This window comes from Vulpes vulpes, chromosome 1, assembly GCF_048418805.1.
Source record: "Vulpes vulpes isolate BD-2025 chromosome 1, VulVul3, whole genome shotgun sequence".
Taxonomy (NCBI): Eukaryota; Metazoa; Chordata; class Mammalia; order Carnivora; family Canidae; genus Vulpes; species Vulpes vulpes.
This window is the reverse complement of record NC_132780.1, coordinates 175,776,154-175,794,892: the sequence shown is the minus strand read 5'-3', so window position 1 is coordinate 175,794,892 and position 18,739 is coordinate 175,776,154. Positions and strand designations below refer to the sequence as shown.

The window sequence follows — 18,739 nt, the reverse complement described above, 5'->3', positions numbered from 1 at the left end:
GATAACGTATTTATTCATGTAACATTAAGTAAATAAACTTATGATATCCAGTGTTCATGCAGACAGGGCTGGCCACTGCTTGCTCATCACTGCTCCTCATCAAGTTCAGCAGTGGCCTCCTTCATAGGATGCATTTCATCAAGTGATACTGCTCCTCCACCTATCCTGGTTGGGGCCATGGCAAGCTCACTTTCCATGACTACTTTCCCTGCCATGACATCAAGCTGACAAGATTAAAATCATCCATACATAGGGCACCTGGGTAGTGCAGTTGGTTAAGCGTCCTACTCTTGGTTTCGGCTCAGGTAATGATCTCCAGGTAGTGAGACAAGACCCATGTCAGGCTCCATGCTCAGTGTGGAGTCTTTGCTTAAGATTCTCTCTCTACCCCTCCTTCACCTTCATATATCACCCACCTCCTCCCCCCGCACACTCTCTCTCCCTCTCTAAAATAAATAATGAAAAAATAATAATAACCCATACCTAACCTAAGTTCTCCTCAGGTAGTGTCAATATTTGACTAAAAACACTTATTTTACTTTAAAAAAAAATCACAAGTTCATAAACAAGGTAAAACTAGCAAAGAAATGGATGGTTGCTATATTAAAAACACAAACATAAATTCAATATATATATACAGATATTAGACACAACATGCTACTTCTGAAAACTCTTGCAGGCAGACTTCTGGAGGAGGGTGTTACTTATTGGCAGGCTTACAGCGGACAAAAAAGAAAACAAACCAAACTACCTCAGCAGCTGCAAGGCTGACACATACTCCTCTGAATCCCATATGTTCTTTTCTAAACAAGTGCAGTACAGCTCTCTGATCTGTAAGTAAAAAGTGTATTTGTGAGAAACCAAAAGTGATGTATTAAGTTATACACTACTTGTTTGTCAAAGTATCATCAATGGTCAAGACAAAAAAATAAATCTTATTAAAAGCAACCATTATCTTTAGAGGACTACAGACTGGGCATGCATCACACAGGCTTTATAAGAATACCATTTAGATAAAAGCAAAATTAGACTATATTGGGATTGGCTGATACCACTGATAACAGTGCAATAAGTAATAAAATAAAAATGATATGTGATTATTAAAAAGAATGCTTAATCGTAGAAATCATCTTTAAACAAATCATTCACATGTATTTACATTTGTCTCTAAACCTCTGAGTTAAGAACCCAAAGATTTAGGAATACAGAATTACTCTACTAACATCCACTCTCCAGATGGTTCACAGGTTTCCAGTATGACACAAAGGCCAGTGGGGCCTAATTTCGCAAGCACAGAAATGCTGCCTCCCTTTTAGTTTTTTGTGTAATGCAAAGTTAACCATTAAGCATTCTCAAATAGATTCTTTTTTCCATTTTGATAAGGTGAGGGATCAGCTCTCTCGGCATACGTGACAAGGAAGTGTGAAAGAAAAAAAGTTAAAATGCCTTAGGACAAATACATTGCAGAGGAAGCAATACCACCAGGATTCATGTGGCTGCTTCTAGTTGTGGCCATCAGAACAAAAAATACGGTTTCAATTACCAGTAATGTGTACAGCTGGAATGGATTTAGACTGTGCACTCAGTGCACGATTTGGATCCATTTCAAATTTTGATGCCTGAATGCTGCTGAAATCAAAGCAAGAAACTACTAATCTTCCTACTGCAGAGATTCCAAATGAGGAAGTTTTGGTTACCTGTCGACCCAATGGGTACTTGGGAAGAGAAGAAGTGAACTGATGAAGACATCTCAAAACCAGGAAGTAATTTGAATGGTAAACATGTAAGTTTTCTAGTAATGATTGTATTTCCTCCTAAAAATCAGAGAATACATTAAAAATACATAAGTTAGTAATTAAAAGAATAGAGTCTACTTCATGAACATGTTATTAATTCCTGGAAAACTGATGAGAGAAGATTCAGAATTATAAATTAACCTCCTCAAACTTTGAGAATTAGTAATGCACACAGAAAATCTAGGATAAAAGCTGGGCATCTTTGATTTAGTAGCAAGTCAGTATCTTACACACACCAAAGTTAATACTGTAGTTTCCTTCTACCTGTACCATTGCCATGATAACTGGGCTCCCCAAAACGCACCTTACTGGATACCTCCCTGTGCCAGTCACCTGATGTATGCCACAGCAAGGCAGGCCCACTACCTACCTCGCTGGCATCAGAAAGAAAGGTGAGGTGGTGACCAGGGAGCCCACTACAAACATAATTCACAGTGACTGAGGTTCCACTTATGGCCTATGCTTCTCTTAAAGTACTAGTAGAACTGTTTTTCAAAGGGAAGAAAGACTATAGAAGAAACACCACAGGTGACTGATAAATCCTTGCCTTTTGTTGAGAATCCCAATACTGGTTTTATTTAGCTTACCATTAAGAAAAAAATCTGAAGCCATCAAGCTTTATAATTTAGACTCCCAACAAGTATAATATGGGAGACAGTGTCTTAAGAAACTGATGGGATGATTAATCTCATAAATCAGTTTCAAAAGAATTGGGGGAGGGGTAGTGAATAGAGGTGTTGTTTTCTAGAACCTTCTGAAATAGTTTAGAAATGACTTTAAAACACTACATCCTATCAACATCCAAGTATTTTTCAGACCTCAAATACTTTTATAACTGCTTCATCCTGTAACATTTTCTAAAGAGGATTATGATCTGTGGCATGGTCTTCACATTTTTTTCTTCTCTAAGAAGTCAAATGAAGGACTTTAACTGCTGGGCTTGATTTTTTACCCCAGTAATATCTTGCAGATACCCATTATTTTCAGCAGTCAAGCATACAGAAAGTAACACCTAGATATCAATAAATTCAAACAAACCTAACCTATACAAAACAACAAATCTGATATATTTTCCTGAACACTTAGAAATCAGTTCCTTCATTAGTGATCTACATGTTATTACCTGAAAGCACAGGGCAAATGAAGGAAAACCTTTTAGTATCAAAATGTTTTTCCTCCCAGTATTTTAGTTGGCAATTTCAAAAATCTAGGTCTCCTATCACAACAAAGGGTACTTTAACCACCACTGGGAAAGTAATTAATTCTAATTTTACAATAGGTTATAACACAGAAAGTGCATAAAGCCACTAATTGTTTGCCTTAATGTATGCCTAAAGAGCTTTTAAATAAAAAAAAAAAAAAAAAAAAAAAAAAAAAAGAGCTTTTAAATAAAGAAAATATTCTGGAGAGAAAGGAATCCAACATTGAATAATAATCATACTTCACACTTCTTGCACCACCTATTACTTTTGCTTTGTAGAGTAACTGCATGTACAAATAATGGGTGAAACAGAACTGAATTTACTCAGATAAGGAGAAAAAAGAAATAACACTTCGTGGGCAATGTTACATTCCAGGAACTATGCCTTGGGTAAGGGTGAGATGAGGATTATGCACATAATCTTCTCCCAGATGGTCTCAGTCCCTTTATACTTCTGTGTGCTTATATCCCTGTGCCTAGTGGAATTGTATCGCTTAAAACATGTTTTGCTTTGTTCACACAGCATAGGAAACTATTTCATCTGATGCTCAACTGAGGAAATGGGAGTTCTGGTTTCAACACTGGAAATAAAACCAACTATATTGGACTTCATGAGAGGCGATGTGTTATACCCTTCTAAGGGATTTTCAAGAGTTATTTTCACCATCCCACACTTTTGTCTTATGCGCTGACTTTGGAAAGAGACTTCACTGTTGTTTATATCTGTGTTCTTCTCAGCTGCAGCAGAAAACATCACAAATGATTAACTTTCTTCATGTAACCTATTCTCTAAATTCTTTTACTGAGATACGTATCTGCAAATGCCTCTCTACCACCTATCCAGATCAATAATTCTTGATACACTTTATGAATACGTTTATAGGTTGTGACGCAGAGAAAATTCTCTACTTGATACATTACTACAGATCACATTCTGCATATGTAAAAACAAAACCTTTTGAAATAGTAATTCTATTTTCCATTTGTTAAATTTTTCTTCTGGCATCATTGCTATACACTGGTCATAGCTGCCACTGTTTCTTTTCATAATTGTGTTTAAGATGATTCTTCTCAACAGAGCTATATTTTGCCTAGTAATATTCATTATTTCCCAAAGAGATACGCTTTCTTGTATTCTTGAAACATGAAGACCTTGTGATCTTTCCTAATCTTTGATATAGAGACACAAACAGATTTCTCTATCAAATACTCAAATACCCATTGCTTCTCCTCAAACATACACACACACTCCAACCTTAGGTCCTTTCCACTTGCCATCTCTCTCTTTGGAATTCCCTTCCTCCAGATTTCTGCATGGCAAGCTCTGTAACTTCCTTTACTCTTTATTCAAAATCCACCTGCTTAGTAAGGTCCTTCTTTAAAATGTCAATCCAACTCCCCATGTACACTAAACTTCATATTCCTTCTATCCCCTTCATTGTTTTCTCCTTAGCAATGATCACTAACACATATTTTATCCATCTATCTCGATAGCACGTAAGCTCCATGAAGGTAGAGGTTTTTGTCACTTTTGTTCATTACTGTATTCTCAGCACCTAGATTAACACCTGGCACACAGAAAACACTCAAAAACTTTGTTGAGTGAGGAAGTGCATTAATGAATGGAGGACAACCCTCAGTCTCCCTTCTAAATAAGAGCAATCACTTGTCATCTTGCTGGATGTGGGTCAGATTTACTAATTTTTCAACAAAAGATGAAAGTTTGAATTTGTAATGTAAAATGTCTCAATTAGTAAACATTGGCTTGGGTTTTTAAAAAAAAACACCATGGACCTAAAAAAACCCCACATTAATATCAGGCTGTGGGTTGCCAGTCAATGTATCTATACGTTTTACATATATATATATATATAAAACAATGTATTACTAAACAACCTTTTAAATCAGCCCTCTCCAAACACATCAATCCTGTCTGCCATTCAATCAAAATCATTCATCTATTATTGTTTACTAATATGACAGAGCCTCTGTTGTTACTGAGCTGGTTATGTTTTTTGGAGAGGAAATCAATGGTTATGTAAACTTAAATATAAATAGGTTAAGAAAATATGATCAGATAGAATTATATTTGCCATGATGCTTAGTTTTTGCAATCCTCTTCTAATTTCCATAGTCTTTATCACTTCTGTGTCCAGATTTTAGTTATAGAGTGAAGAATGACCCCAAGAAGACTTAAAGAAAGTATGTAAAAATGGCTGTAAATTTTTATTTGTTCCTTTCAATCAATTCACTGCTGGCAAAATAGATACTGGATTTTAGGAATAAGACGTATCAGCTGGCCAAGAACACAGCATTTTCTCAGTTATCATCTTGCTAGAACTAAGCATTTTTCTCATTAGAGAAATTTTGGCTGACAGTGTTTGATTCTCAGTCTCCTCATGTGACAGCTACCCAATAGAGTGCCAAACCACAACTGTCTCCCAGCTTTGGTGCGGCACGAGTGCTTGTCCTCTCATCTGTCTCAGCCCTCTGTTCCCCCTGTTCAGTAGCACTTGATGAAGGGTTTGGATTTGAGCTGCCACTTCCCACCACACTACTTGGGCTAATGTCTCACTCATCTGATTATATGAAGTAATTTGTTTTGCAGTCATTTTCTTCCTTCTCTTTTCCTTTTATTATTTTTTCTAATGGATTTTTCCCTCCTCCTGCTCTTAGATCAAAAGAAGCAGAATGAAGAAGTGGAGGCAAAAGTGAAAAGCAGGTTTCTACCAAACTCGTGATCTAATTGTGCCTTTTGATCATGAATCACCATGAAAACTTACTAAATGGTGAAAAGAACTCCTTGCTCTACCTCTAACTTGCTCTGTGACCTTAGAGATAGTTTACTTCCTCTCTTGGCTGCAGTTCTTCACTTGTAAAATAAGTATACTGAATAAGGTTATCATTCTAATAGGTATATATTACAATTCTAAGAAGTCCAAGAGTTGCTTCCTACCTCAACTGATTTAAAATCTAGCTGGGTACATAGGGAATAGAGACATAAAATATTAATGAGTCAGAATAATAAAGCTTCAACTGTCACTGACAAGGGATTGAATCTAAGTTTTCTACATAGCATAAAGTTGAACTCTTTAAGGGTTGAAATCAAGCCAAATAGCTTTAAGGAAAATTCGAATAAAAATATACTTGATTTTATGTGAAATACATGGAATTAGTCATTTATTAAATATACTGAGCATAATGTAGCTTTTTGACAAAACAGGATTAACATCAATAGCAAATCATTACTAGTAATATAGAGGGTGTGGTTGGTGTTCATAACACAGGATTAAAATGGATCTATTCCTAGCTATGGTGTGAAGACTTGCTTTTTAAAAAAAGTCTTTTGAAAATAAAGAGTATATATGTGTGTGTGTGTCGATGTAAATGATATTGGTATATATATACACACTTGTATAAAATATACAACTATATATATTTGGTAGGGAGAAGGGGAATGTTTCCCTTTCTTTATTTGAGCAGCAGAATGTACTGCTGCATGACACCTATCAAACTATAATGGGCAAAGCTGCCTCACACCAAGTGGTTTTCTAAGCCTCCTATAAATTATCCTTACTGTTAATTTGCTACAGTATTTGAAAAGCACATTTGCAATTTCTCAAACACTAATATAGAATCTTAGGCACCGGGATCCCTGGGTGGCGCAGCGGTTTGGCGCCTGCCTTTGGCCCAGGGCGCGATCCTGGAGACCCGGGATCGAATCCCACATCAGGCTCCCGGTGCATGGAGCCTGCTTCTTCCTCCGCCTGTGTCTCTGCCTCTCTCTCTCTCTCTGTGACTATCATAAATAAATAAAAAAAAAAAAAAAAAAAAAGAATCTTAGGCACCTTCTCACCAACTCACCAACTTATACTGATTCTTCAAGCAGTGTCACAGAAAATGTGTGGGCTTTCATGTCAGGTCTGGGTATTAATGCCACATCTTCCATTTGCTAATTGTGACACTTTAGATGGGCAAGTTACTTACTCATTTTTGTGACTCTCCTCATCTATATAAAGGGATAAAAACATCTGTCGTATGCAGTGGCTGTGATTCAAAATGAAACAATGCATTAAAACTATCTACTAATTGGGAAAAGCTGTTAATATTCCATTCGCCCAAAACATTTGTTCATCGAAAGAAAAAGAATTTCTCACTATTCAAAAAATGGTTCCAGTATTTCAAGGCCTAGTGTTTTTTATTATCAGATAATAATTATGCAAATGTGATATGAAGCCACAATCTTCCTCAAAGCTTTCCTTAATACTAGACTTGAAACAAAACTTCAGGCACAAGCAATAATAAATATCATATCTTTGTAATTATGGAGAATTTGAAAGTTCTGTTTAAGGCATTCTGATAGCTTAATTTCTCATGAACTGTTGTTTCTTAAGTTAAAGGTTTAAGTTAAAAAAACAGCTTGATTACTAAAGCAACACTATGAGGCACAAACATGGTAAAAATATAGTAACTTCTCCTTCTATTTCACCTAAAACCCAGAGTTAATAACTTACCTATCTTCAATTAAACAAATGCACTAAAATAAAATTTTAATAAGGAATCTAAATAATTTAACTAGGCAGAAAAAAATTACTACTAATCTCTTTAATGAACAAGTAAATAAAATCATAATATTTTAGAGCCAAAAGAAACTTAAAGACTATCTTGTTAAACTTCTACCACAGGATTCAAAAGCTAGTGAGTCATCAGAAGTTTTGCATTAATAGGAGCTTGTGCAAGCCTATTCTATTCAGCTTACATGTAGGAAAACTTGTTAACTGTCAGAATATACTTTTTGGCCAGTGTACCCAGCTGCACTGCACAATTAATCATTCATGAGACAGACTACTCAGAAATGAAAGGATGCACAGAATCTTTAGTCTTTCGTCAGCTATATATGGCCTTCTAATGTTGTGTCTTAGTTGAACTTCCTGAAGAATCTTCTACAAAGGTATTATGGGTTAGTCAGCTGAATTTTTAAATTTTAAAGACACTCTCAAAAAACTCATGAATTTTATGAAATATGAAGCTGCCATATCGTTTAAAAGCTATTAACTATGAAACTGAGCATCTATAATTCTAAAGGAGTCACAGGGTTTTTTTTGTTTGTTTTTTTTTTAACATTTTGAGTCCAGTCAGAATAACTGAGATGAGTCATTTAAGTGAGAATTTGGGTTAGTTCTAAATTTAAGAAAAGAAGGTAGGGGAAACAATAAACATTTCCTTCAAGGAATCAATCCAGTTCAAGTGGTTCTCAAAGATGATCTTCAGGGATACCTGGGTGGCTCAGCGGTTGGGCACCTGTCTTTGGTTCAGGTCGTGATCCCAGGATCTGGAATTCAGTCCCAAATCGTGCTCCCTGCATGAAGCCTGCTTCTCCCTCTGCCTGTGTCTCTGCCTCTGTCTTTCACTCTGTGTCTTTCATGAATGAATGAATGAATGAATGAATAAATAAATAAATAAATAAATAAATAAATAAATAAATAAATAAATAAAAAATGATCTTCAGCCCAGGAGCATCAGCATGCCCTGGGACCTTGAAGGAAACACAAATTCTTAGGCCCCACCTATGAGCTACAAAAGCTCTGGGAATGGAGGCCAGAAATCAATGTTTTAACAAGCCCTCCAGGTGATTCTGATATATGTTAAAGTTTGAGAACCACTGGTTTAGTTCAACAGGGTAGAAAGCAAAGTAGATTTTCAGAGCAGAAAGAATCTGGATATAAAGAATATAAATTTCTCTAGAGTATACTTGGAGGTCTAGGTCTTCAAACTCTGAGTATAGAAAATGGATACAAAGTGACAAATTCTACCAGTTGGCATGTATATATAAATAGAACTACATAATCCATATAACTATGCAACATGAGTATTATACATAATATGTATAACACAGAATATATAATACATAAAATTATGTATTCATATTGATCTCAACTTTCATCATAGTGAAAAATAATACTTATGATTTAGATTTATAAAAGTTTTATTGTATATATAAAAGTTTTATTGTATACTCATTTGCTGAACAGACTTTATTATTAACCCTATAAGGAAATCATGCTAGGAATTACTGTCCCATTTTATAGATAAGGAAATTGAGGTTCAAATAGGATGAGTGATTTGTCTAAGGTACACCTGGTTAATGAGTAGCTGGAATTGAAATCCAAGATTCTTGACATCAAAATTAGGATCTCCCTTTGTATTGTGTAGTACCATATTATCATGGGAGTTTTTTCTAATTTCTTTTACTGTGGTAAAATACATATAAAAATTGATTATGTGTTTTAAAAAAACTATAAAAAGAAAAAGCACTATAATAAGAATAATTTATACAAAGATATTTTCACTCTAAATAATAAAAATCAACACACATATTGACTAATTTTTCATAGACGTCTTCTGTCCTTTGAATTTAGCAGGTAACCTGTACATAACTTTTTTAGGTAGGGTAAGGGTACAGATCCTTGTGCACCTTCACATTTCTCACTATGTAAAGTCTCAAGAAATTATGCCTTTAAATAACAAAGAATGCATTCCTCAAATGAATACAGCAAAGATAATAATAAATGGGGCTGATAAGTGCAACAGGAACAAGTATAGTATAAATAAATGCTCAAAAAATACATGAAAAGTTACTGAGAAGCAAAGATCAATGTCAAGCTCTTTCTATAACAGACCAGCCTAGAGATTCTCTTTGTCATCTCACTAGTTAAAGGTACTTTTAAAAAGCTATTCCTAGCTTCTAAAAAATATACTCTAACAGGAAATGCACTTGGCAACTAGCTGCTCAGCAGAGAGCTAATCCATCTAATCTTAACTCAGTAAACATGCACACATCCTTTTCCACGGGTCCTTAAAGTTCCATTCTACCAAAACAACCTGCGTTAGGATCTGAACACTTCTTACTGCTCTAAAAAGGTCATAGAGATTACTAAAGTAATTATTAAACCTAGTTTAGAAGTGATTTTATATTATGGCCCAGTGTAGATCCTGCATTAGAAATACCATTTAACAAAAGCCATTGTTCACTATCATATTGTATGTCAATTATACCTTTTTTTTTTTAAATAAAAAAGCCATTCTAAATATTTTTGAGAATTTACAAAAAGGAGGTAAATTAGTATTCAGAGCTATATAGCACACATGCCCTCTAGGGACTAACACTCTTTCATTCAAAATTTGAAAACAGCATGTATCAGCAAAACCTACACATAGTACTAAGGCTATTTCAATCTCATCTTAATTTTATTAGAATTTTCTAACAACTTTTTCCTTAAAAAAGGCATGAAGAGCCTGAAAACAAGTGTAACACTATGCATTTCTAGTTGTCGGTCCTTATTAAGTAAAATGAAGGTCCATTCATTCCATAAAGCACTGTATCACTCTCAATACTGATATGGAATGGTTTCCAAGATTAAGTGCAAAACAAAACAATATGCAGACCAGCGTATACACCTATCTTCTGTTAAGACAGGGAAATCCTACATTATGTAAAATGACTTGCGTACATGAAGAATATTTCTAGAATGATGCATAAGAAACCAGTAACACTAACTGTATCTAGAAAGGGGAAGTGGGTGGAAGGTAAAGGTGTGAGAGTGTTTTCACTGTATATTATTTTTGCCTTTTGAATTACATACCATGTCCAAGTATCATTTATTTAAGAAAAAAAAAAAAAAAACCTTCCTTTGATATTCCCTATGTTGTATTGCTAACTCTTAATTTTCTAAGCTCATTACTTCTTTCCTGGCATTGCATAATCAATATGTACTGATATTTTTTCAAATGAAATCAATACCCACTTAGCAGTCGGTCCTTAAGCTGCATGGCTTCTTTGTGCCCTTATTTATGACAGCCTTTAAAAGAACATTAAAATGAGACTGCCTGCAGATTCCAAAAATGCTATGTGGAAATGAAGTTGAGATCCCAAGTATTTTCAAAATACACCATAGGATAAATCGTAGTTAACACTTTCTCAATAAAAAAGGTCATCTTTTGGAACTAAAGTTTTGTGTCACCTTCAAGTCACATTCCCATATGATTATTAAGACCCACTAATGGACTGTGAAAAGCATATTAGGATGGACAGATATGTTTCATAAATCCACTGAATAAACACGATGTGCATATTGTTTCTCATGAAGAAAAAAGAATAAAACTGAAACAAATACATCCACATTCCTACCTTCAAAAATCTCTCATTGGTCAATAATGCAACTTGCTTTTCTGAAGCTTGCTTTTCCACGTACCTAAAATTTTCACCATCCCATACACAAAGAGAAAAAAATTAAACATTCTAAAGATTTGAATATCATATGAGGAAAATAACTACTTAGATTGGTGCTCACATTCTTTTACTTCTTCTCAAAAATAAATTCAAGATAATAGTTATGGTTTAATGCTAATTTTTAACTCATTAAATCAGCTATACTTCATAATCTAGGGATCTAATCATAAACAAAAGCCATAAGCTCCAGAATCAGGAAAGTAATTCTGGAGAATCTGCAAATTATGTCCGTTTACAAAAATATTTTTCTTTATGTTAAATTTTCAAGTCCAACAAAATCTCATGATTGAAAACAGGATTTTACTATGCTCTAAATAAAAAGGTTATTTTTCCTTTCTCCACTTCAAAAATAGCTAGGTCTGAGATCCTTTATTTTACTCCAACCTCTATTATAAGATGTGTTAAACATGCACTTCTCTTTTTACCTTCTAAAAGATGGAAGACGTCGGATGTTTTCACATTGATTATCCGATAAAAAATTTATTCTTCTCTTGGCTTCTGGGAGGTTACAGCACAGAACACTGAGGGGCTGGGAGTAGAAATGTTCTAACAGAGAAAACTGAGAGAAATGGGAAGATTGGAAAAAAAATGTGAAGATTAAATGTATTTGTTTTAGTTTGGCAGTAAATTTTCTGCCCTATGTCTAATTTTAAGGTTTTGTTTTTCTTTAAACAGTAAAAGTATGTAATAATCACAATAACACTGCAAACAATGCATAAATGGTTCTATATCTTTAATATTTTAAGACTGATTTTGTGGACAAGGTCAGAAAATTGTAATCTGTAAAGTATAAATCAGAAGAAACATATAAATGGATAGACTAGCTCTCTGCAGAAGCAACTCACAATAACAGTAAATATTGTGGGACTGGGACGTGACCTCAGAGTCTAATAGATTCCCAAATACTAACAAGAAAGCACCCATCTAAAATCAGTGAAAAAATATAGTCTGCTGATTAAATAAAAATGTTACAATGGTAGAAGCTTTGCCTACTGATAAAAAATAATAATGAAAAATGAGGGATTGTTAAAGAAAATATATATTTTTAACTGAGTTTTATTTCATGAGAAAAAAATGGTACAGTATCTGGTAAATTTTAAGTGTTATAGTAACTAGAATGCTGTGGTCTCCACAGTATAAAGTGGAATGATTTTCCATATTCTACCAAAACTCATAAGATGTATCTCACAAGACTATCCAAATATTAAAAACTAACTCAAAGCAACTTTCTCAAGACCAATTTGGTTTCTCCAGATAAGCTAATACTGGAGAGACAGCTTCCTAAATATTGGACAAATTCATTCTTGGAATGGAAAATACAATTTCCCATCACAAATTAATAAATAAACATGCTGACTTATATATCAGTATTAAGGTATTTGAGCTTGATTTGAGCTTCCTGGGTAAACCTATAATAAATTTCTGAGCCTACAGAACTGAGGACCAGATACCCAAGGTTAGAGGAAATCCTCCAAAATAGTTCGTTCTGGAGGAAGTTTAAGGCTGTAAGGCAAAGGGCCAGCCTTAGAAACAAATACAAAATAGAAAGTAACTGTTCAGACCAAGTGCTCATTTTTACATGTATTAACAAAAATCTCATTTCTTATATTTTCCAATTATATTGTGACAATATTTACTCCAGTGTTAACATCACTTTTTAAACATGAGAAAAGTAAAAAAACAAATAGGATAAGAGACTTGCTTGGAAAGACGAATGGGAAGAAGTCACAGGAGTTATTAGTAGAGCTGTTAAGTAATAAGTATCCAGTATTACTTTATTTGTCCAAATGTGTTCTCAAAATCTGGGTCAACTAAAAGTTGGTTAACATATTCATCTGATGAAGGAAACACTTAAACATATACAGAATGATTATATGCCCTACTGTAACTCCTATAGGAATCAGGACTTACACATATTTCCCACCCGTGATTAAGAAAACTGGCCAAAGGGGGTATTAATGGCTCTACCATTTATTAGCTGGGCGACCTTGGCCAACCTACTGTACCAAAGCCTGTTTCTTCACCTGAGGAACTGAGGATAATAGTACCTATTAATGAAACAATGTAAATACTTAGTAACACGCCTAGCATGGAGGAGGTGCTCCGTAAATTATGAGGAACCTATAAAATCATCTAATGTGATCTCCTATTTTACAAATGAGGAAACTGAGACCCAGAGAGAGTACATAATTTGGTTAATATCCTTTTCTTTGCAAACTACAGTTTCTTTGCAAACTACAGTTTCTTTGCAAACTACAGTTTCCAAACTCTTTCTTCTCGACTTCAGTGTTACTCTATTGGTTTTCTTTATTTAGTCTCTTTTTGTATTGCTGTCAACAGCTTGCCATCAGGTTCTAATCCTAGTCCTTTCTTCATTCCTCTGGGTAATGCCAACCTCATTACGCGACTTCACCTACCACCTTTTAATTATAAATCCTAAATATTTCTATTTTTTCCAGATCTTTCTCCTTAGTGCCAAATCTTTATATCCAACATACTTGCAATTAACCATTTACAAAGAGAAACTCATCTTTTCCTAACTGGCTCCTTTATATTAACACACATACTTAATAAACGGTACCGCCTCCAATCCATTTGCCAAGCTAGAACCTGTGAGTGTGTCACTTATGCTCTTCTCTTACACGTCCTATCATCCACTTACTTAGTCCACCAGGTTCTGTTGATTCTATCTCATTCTCAAATCTGTTTTCTCTCTGGTTCCACTATCACTACCTTAGGTTAGCTCCTGTTATATCTTGTCTAGAAAACTGCAGTAGTCCTCAAACAGATCTCTCTCCTTCTACTGTTGCCTTTACCTAGAATGTACCTTTCATTCTAACCTGGTGAGCCCCTATTCCGTAGGCTACACTTCTGTTCTTCTATGGAATCCCCAGGCATGTTTCTTTCACAGCATTGACTATTGAGAACTCTATCAGTAATTCTGCCTCCTTCACTTAACAAATGAGCAATCTGAAGGCAGAGATTTCCTTGTCCTCTCTATCTCCAGGGCTCAACATAGTTCTTGGCTTATAGTAGGCTCTTGATAAATACTTTTGAGTAAATAAATGAATGAAATAAAATGTAGGAGAGGGGCAAATTAGACATGTGTATCAATTATCATTTAATTTCACATGTTAAGGTAAATATCTTGCTGCTTTAAAATACTCTTTTTAAAAAGTCAGGTTGAGGGGCACCTGGAATTAAGCGTCCAACGTTTGATTTTGGCTCAAGTCATTATCTCAGCGTCCTGGGATCAAGCCCCATGTCATCAGGCTCCCTCCTCAGCAAGGAGTCTACTTGTCTCTCTCCCCCTTTGCCCCTCCCCCTGCTTGCACACACACACTCTCTTTCATAGATAAACCTTAAAAAAAAAGCCAAATTGAAAAAAAAAAAAAAAGATACATATTAGCCATAAGAGACCACTCCAGTTTTATATTGAGGAAAAATACATATGAGAAATAATTTATATACTTTGAGTCACTACACAAATGTGAGGAATTATCATATTACACTTTTGTACGAAAGGTTACTAATATATTGGTTTTAAGGAACTTGACAATTGGTGTATATTTACAATGATTACACTTTGCTCAAGTATTTTAGGTAGCTGCCAAGAGGAGGAAATAATATTAACTTAAATAACTGGAGAATGGGGTATTTTTTTTTTTAGATTAGAACAGATGTTATGATGCTGAGTTCATGAATTTTCTTCTGGCAATTCATGAAACCTTAGTAAAAATGTATTCCCAATATATATGAATATAAATGAATAAACATACATATATGACTATTTTTATATGGCCCAGGAACTACAAATGTTTTTCATATTAACTGGTTATTTAAAAAGAAGAAAAAGATTATGCAACAAAGTTGTAGCATGCAAAGCCAAAAACATTTAATTTAATATCTGATCCTTTACAGAAAGTTTAATGATCCCTTTTATACAGCATTTCTTAGGTAGAAAGTCTGTAAGCTTTCATCAGAATTTCACAGAAAAAAAAGTCCTCCGTACCCACAAATAGTTAAGAATCACTGGAATGCAGGGGGCAATGGGGTGTATTTTTTCATTTTTGACATCCTAATTAACATACTCTCTACATTTTGCTGCAAGGTAACAAAGGATTGATAGAACCTAGAATAACAGAACTTGAATTTACTTATTTTAGATTTTGCCATTTAAAATGCCTTACCACATTAAATAGTTTAAATATGATTATTTAAAATTAAATAAAATTAAAATTATTTAGAATTAGCTTATAAATTTTCATACCCATTACTGTCTTCTTACCTGAAGTCCTTTTATAAAGTTTTGAATTGAGAAATCATGATACAAAAATATGTTGGTCAGAATCTGTAACACTTTTTCACTTAGTTTAAATGGAAACTGAGTTGTAAGAAGTAGCTGAAAAAGATAAAAGAAGGGTAGGATACACTCCTTATTGGTCTTTACTCTTCATAAATATCAAGTATATATTACAAAACAAAGAATGATACTATAACACATAATTATGAAAGCTATAACAGTAGCTAAGGGTTTTTTTTTTGTGGGGGGGGAGGGGGTCTGATATCAACCAAGACTTTTTTTTTTTTTTAACCAAGACTTTAATTTATACAACAGTCACAACCCAAAACAGAAGCTATTCATACTACCCCTCCAGAATCAGATATCTATCATCTACCATTCAATTGCCAATTTAAAAAAATACAATCTATTAACCACAATCCCTTTTGTCCCATCAGAAGCCAATGAAGCTATAGGCTTTGGCAGTTCTTATTATAAGATTTCTTTTTTTTTTTTTTTTTTTTTTTTATTTATGATAGTCACAGACAGAGAGAGAGAGGCAGAGACACAGGCAGAGGGAGAAGCAGGCTCCATGCACCGGGAGCCTGATGTGGGATTCGATCCCGGGTCTCCAGGATCGCGCCCTGGGCCAAAGGCAGGCGCCAAACCGCTGCGCCACCGAGGGATCCCTATAAGATTTCTTTTTTATCCCTACTGATACACATTACTGAAGAGTAACACATTAATGTGCTGTTGAATGAAAAACCTTGTAATAACAGATGCCTATTAAAAAATATAAAGTAGGGGATCCCTGGGTGGCGCAACGGTTTGGCGCCTGCCTTTGGCCCAGGGCGCGATCCTGGAGACCCGGGATCGAATCCCACATCGGGCTCCCGGTGCATGGAGCCTGCTTCTCCCTCTGCCTGTGTCTCTGCCTCTCTCTCTCTGTCTGTGACTATCATAAATAAAAAAAAAAAAAAAAAAAAAAATTAAAAAAAAAAGAAAAAAAAAAGAAAAAATATAAAGTAGGACTTAAAAAAAAACATAAAGTAGGGATGCCTGGATGGCTCAATGGTTGAGCATCTGCCTTTAGCTCAGGTCATGATCTCGAGATCCTGGGATAGAGTACCACATCAGGCTCCCCAAAGGGAGTCTGCTTCTCCCTCTGCCTATGCCTAAGTCTCTGCCTCTTCCTCCCTCTCTCTCTCTCTCATGAATAAATAAATAAAATCTTTAAAAATAAATATATATATATATAAAATAGCTGAATTTGAATTATTCAGCTAATTTTCAATGGCCTATAGGAAGAATTTATATCTGAAAATGAAAAGTCATACTAGGCTTTTAAAGCAGAAACATAGTTATAGAAGACCAAATGCATTTGGCCACAACAAGCAATTTCATTTCATTTTATTTTTATGTATTTATTTATTTGAGAGAGCAAGTGAGAGCATGGGAAGGAGGGGCAGAGGGGAGGGAGAGAAGAGAATCCCAAGCAAACACCATGAGGAGCGCAGAGCCTGATGCTGCAGACAGATCCCATCACCCTGAGACCACCACCTGAGCTAAAACAAGAGCTGGGTGCTTACCCAACTGTACCACCCAGGTGGCCCAAACAAGCAATTTTAAATACTGTAGCTGGAAAAATTTTCCCAAAGTATCAGTGTATCAATGGATACCACCTTCATGGGAAAAAAATGAAGAAGAGGTTAGTAAATAAATGGAAGGTTGTCATTGTTCACCTTCACAAGTAGCATAAGGCACTTCTTTAAAAAGTTGAGTCAGGCAGCAATTTGTAGAAGGTCATTAACAATTTAGGTAGAAACACAGAACTAATACTAATTTAGGTAGAAAAATAGAGCAAAGGTTTAAGGAAATGTTAGTATGTATTTTCTGTCAAGAGCAGCAATGGCAGGAAAGAGTCTACCAAAAATTACAAATTATTTTACATAAAATATGAGTCAAAATATTATTCCTGTTATTAGTCATTAAATTCTATTAAAAATGATTAAAAACCCAAAATTTTCCATTGAGTTATGACTGATCAATAGGTAGATATAGAAAGATATTATCAGGGGCACCTGGGTAGCTCAGTCTGTTAAGTGTCTGCCTTCAGCTCAGATCATGACCCCAGAGTCCTGGGATCGAGCCCCATATCGGGCTCCCTCTCCTTCTGTCGCTGCCCCTGCTTCTGCTTTCTCTCTCACTCTCTCAAATAAATTTTTTTTTAAATAAAATCTTTAAAAAAAAAAAAACAGGAAGTTACAATCATTCTTTTTATAAAGCTTGTATTTTGGGGCGCCTGGGTGGCTCAGTCAATTGAATGTCTGTCTTTGGCTCAAGTCATGATCTTAGGGTCCTGGGATCAAGCCCCACATTGGGCTCTCTGCTCAGTAGTGTTTGCTTCTCTCACTCCCTCTGCCTCTGTGTGTGTATGCGAGCTCTCTCTCAGACCCTCTCAAATAAATAAATCTTTAAAAAAAAAATAAAGCTTATATTCTGAGGAGGCAATACTGTACCTTATAAAAATCACTAAATATAAAAAAATGTGAGGAAATACGTTCAATTTCATACTCTGAGAGATGCAGAAATTTATCACTAACATTTATATTTCTAATCTATTCTTGGCAGTCTTTTCATACTATTTCACTGGTATAGTTTTTTCTTTTTACCTTATCAAGTACCGTAGTCAGGTGCTCCTTGCAGGACAGAGACTGGAATAGTTCTATGCACAACAGAGATGATACTGCATGAGGAAGCAACCGATGGATGATAATAGGAGATGTGGCAATTCCAAAAATGAGTATTAGTGGAAATTCATGTAGATGTTGACTAGTTTTCAAAGGAAAATACAAAAGTGGGATTTCTTTCGGGAATATATTTTAATATATCAAATTTCAAATTAAGGTAACCTTTATTTGAATGCATACTGTAGGACACTGCTGAGGAGTATCATTCCAAATACTCAAATTTTCTAGGTTACAGTTTCCCCTATTAAAGTAATATAGTTATTTCCCATTCTAGCCCTGAAATTGCTCTATTAACAGATCCTCTCATTTTATAAGAATAAAAACGTCCAAAGAGATCAAACGCCTCCCTCTAGGTTATATAATCTCAAATGTTACAAGAATTAGGTATCATTCAATTTAACTTCTCACTCAAAGTTTGAG

General features: G+C 34.9%; 1 protein-coding gene across 8 annotated transcripts in view; it reads right to left on the bottom strand.

Annotated features, from left to right (window-relative positions):
• The window catches only part of ORC3 (origin recognition complex subunit 3), a 68,397-nt gene that overhangs the window by 30,817 nt on the left and 18,841 nt on the right, over positions 1 to 18,739 (bottom strand). For all 8 annotated transcript variants that reach the window (XM_025983851.2, XM_025983850.2, XM_025983852.2 and 5 more), the window contains 6 exons: positions 18,242 to 18,401; positions 15,576 to 15,689; positions 11,713 to 11,846; positions 11,186 to 11,249; positions 1,698 to 1,814; positions 752 to 831 (listed from right to left, as the gene is read on the bottom strand). In XM_025983851.2, the coding sequence (XP_025839636.2) occupies positions 752 to 831; positions 1,698 to 1,814; positions 11,186 to 11,249; positions 11,713 to 11,846; positions 15,576 to 15,689; positions 18,242 to 18,401 (669 nt within the window). The remainder of the gene's footprint in view (positions 1 to 751; positions 832 to 1,697; positions 1,815 to 11,185; positions 11,250 to 11,712; positions 11,847 to 15,575; positions 15,690 to 18,241; positions 18,402 to 18,739) is intronic.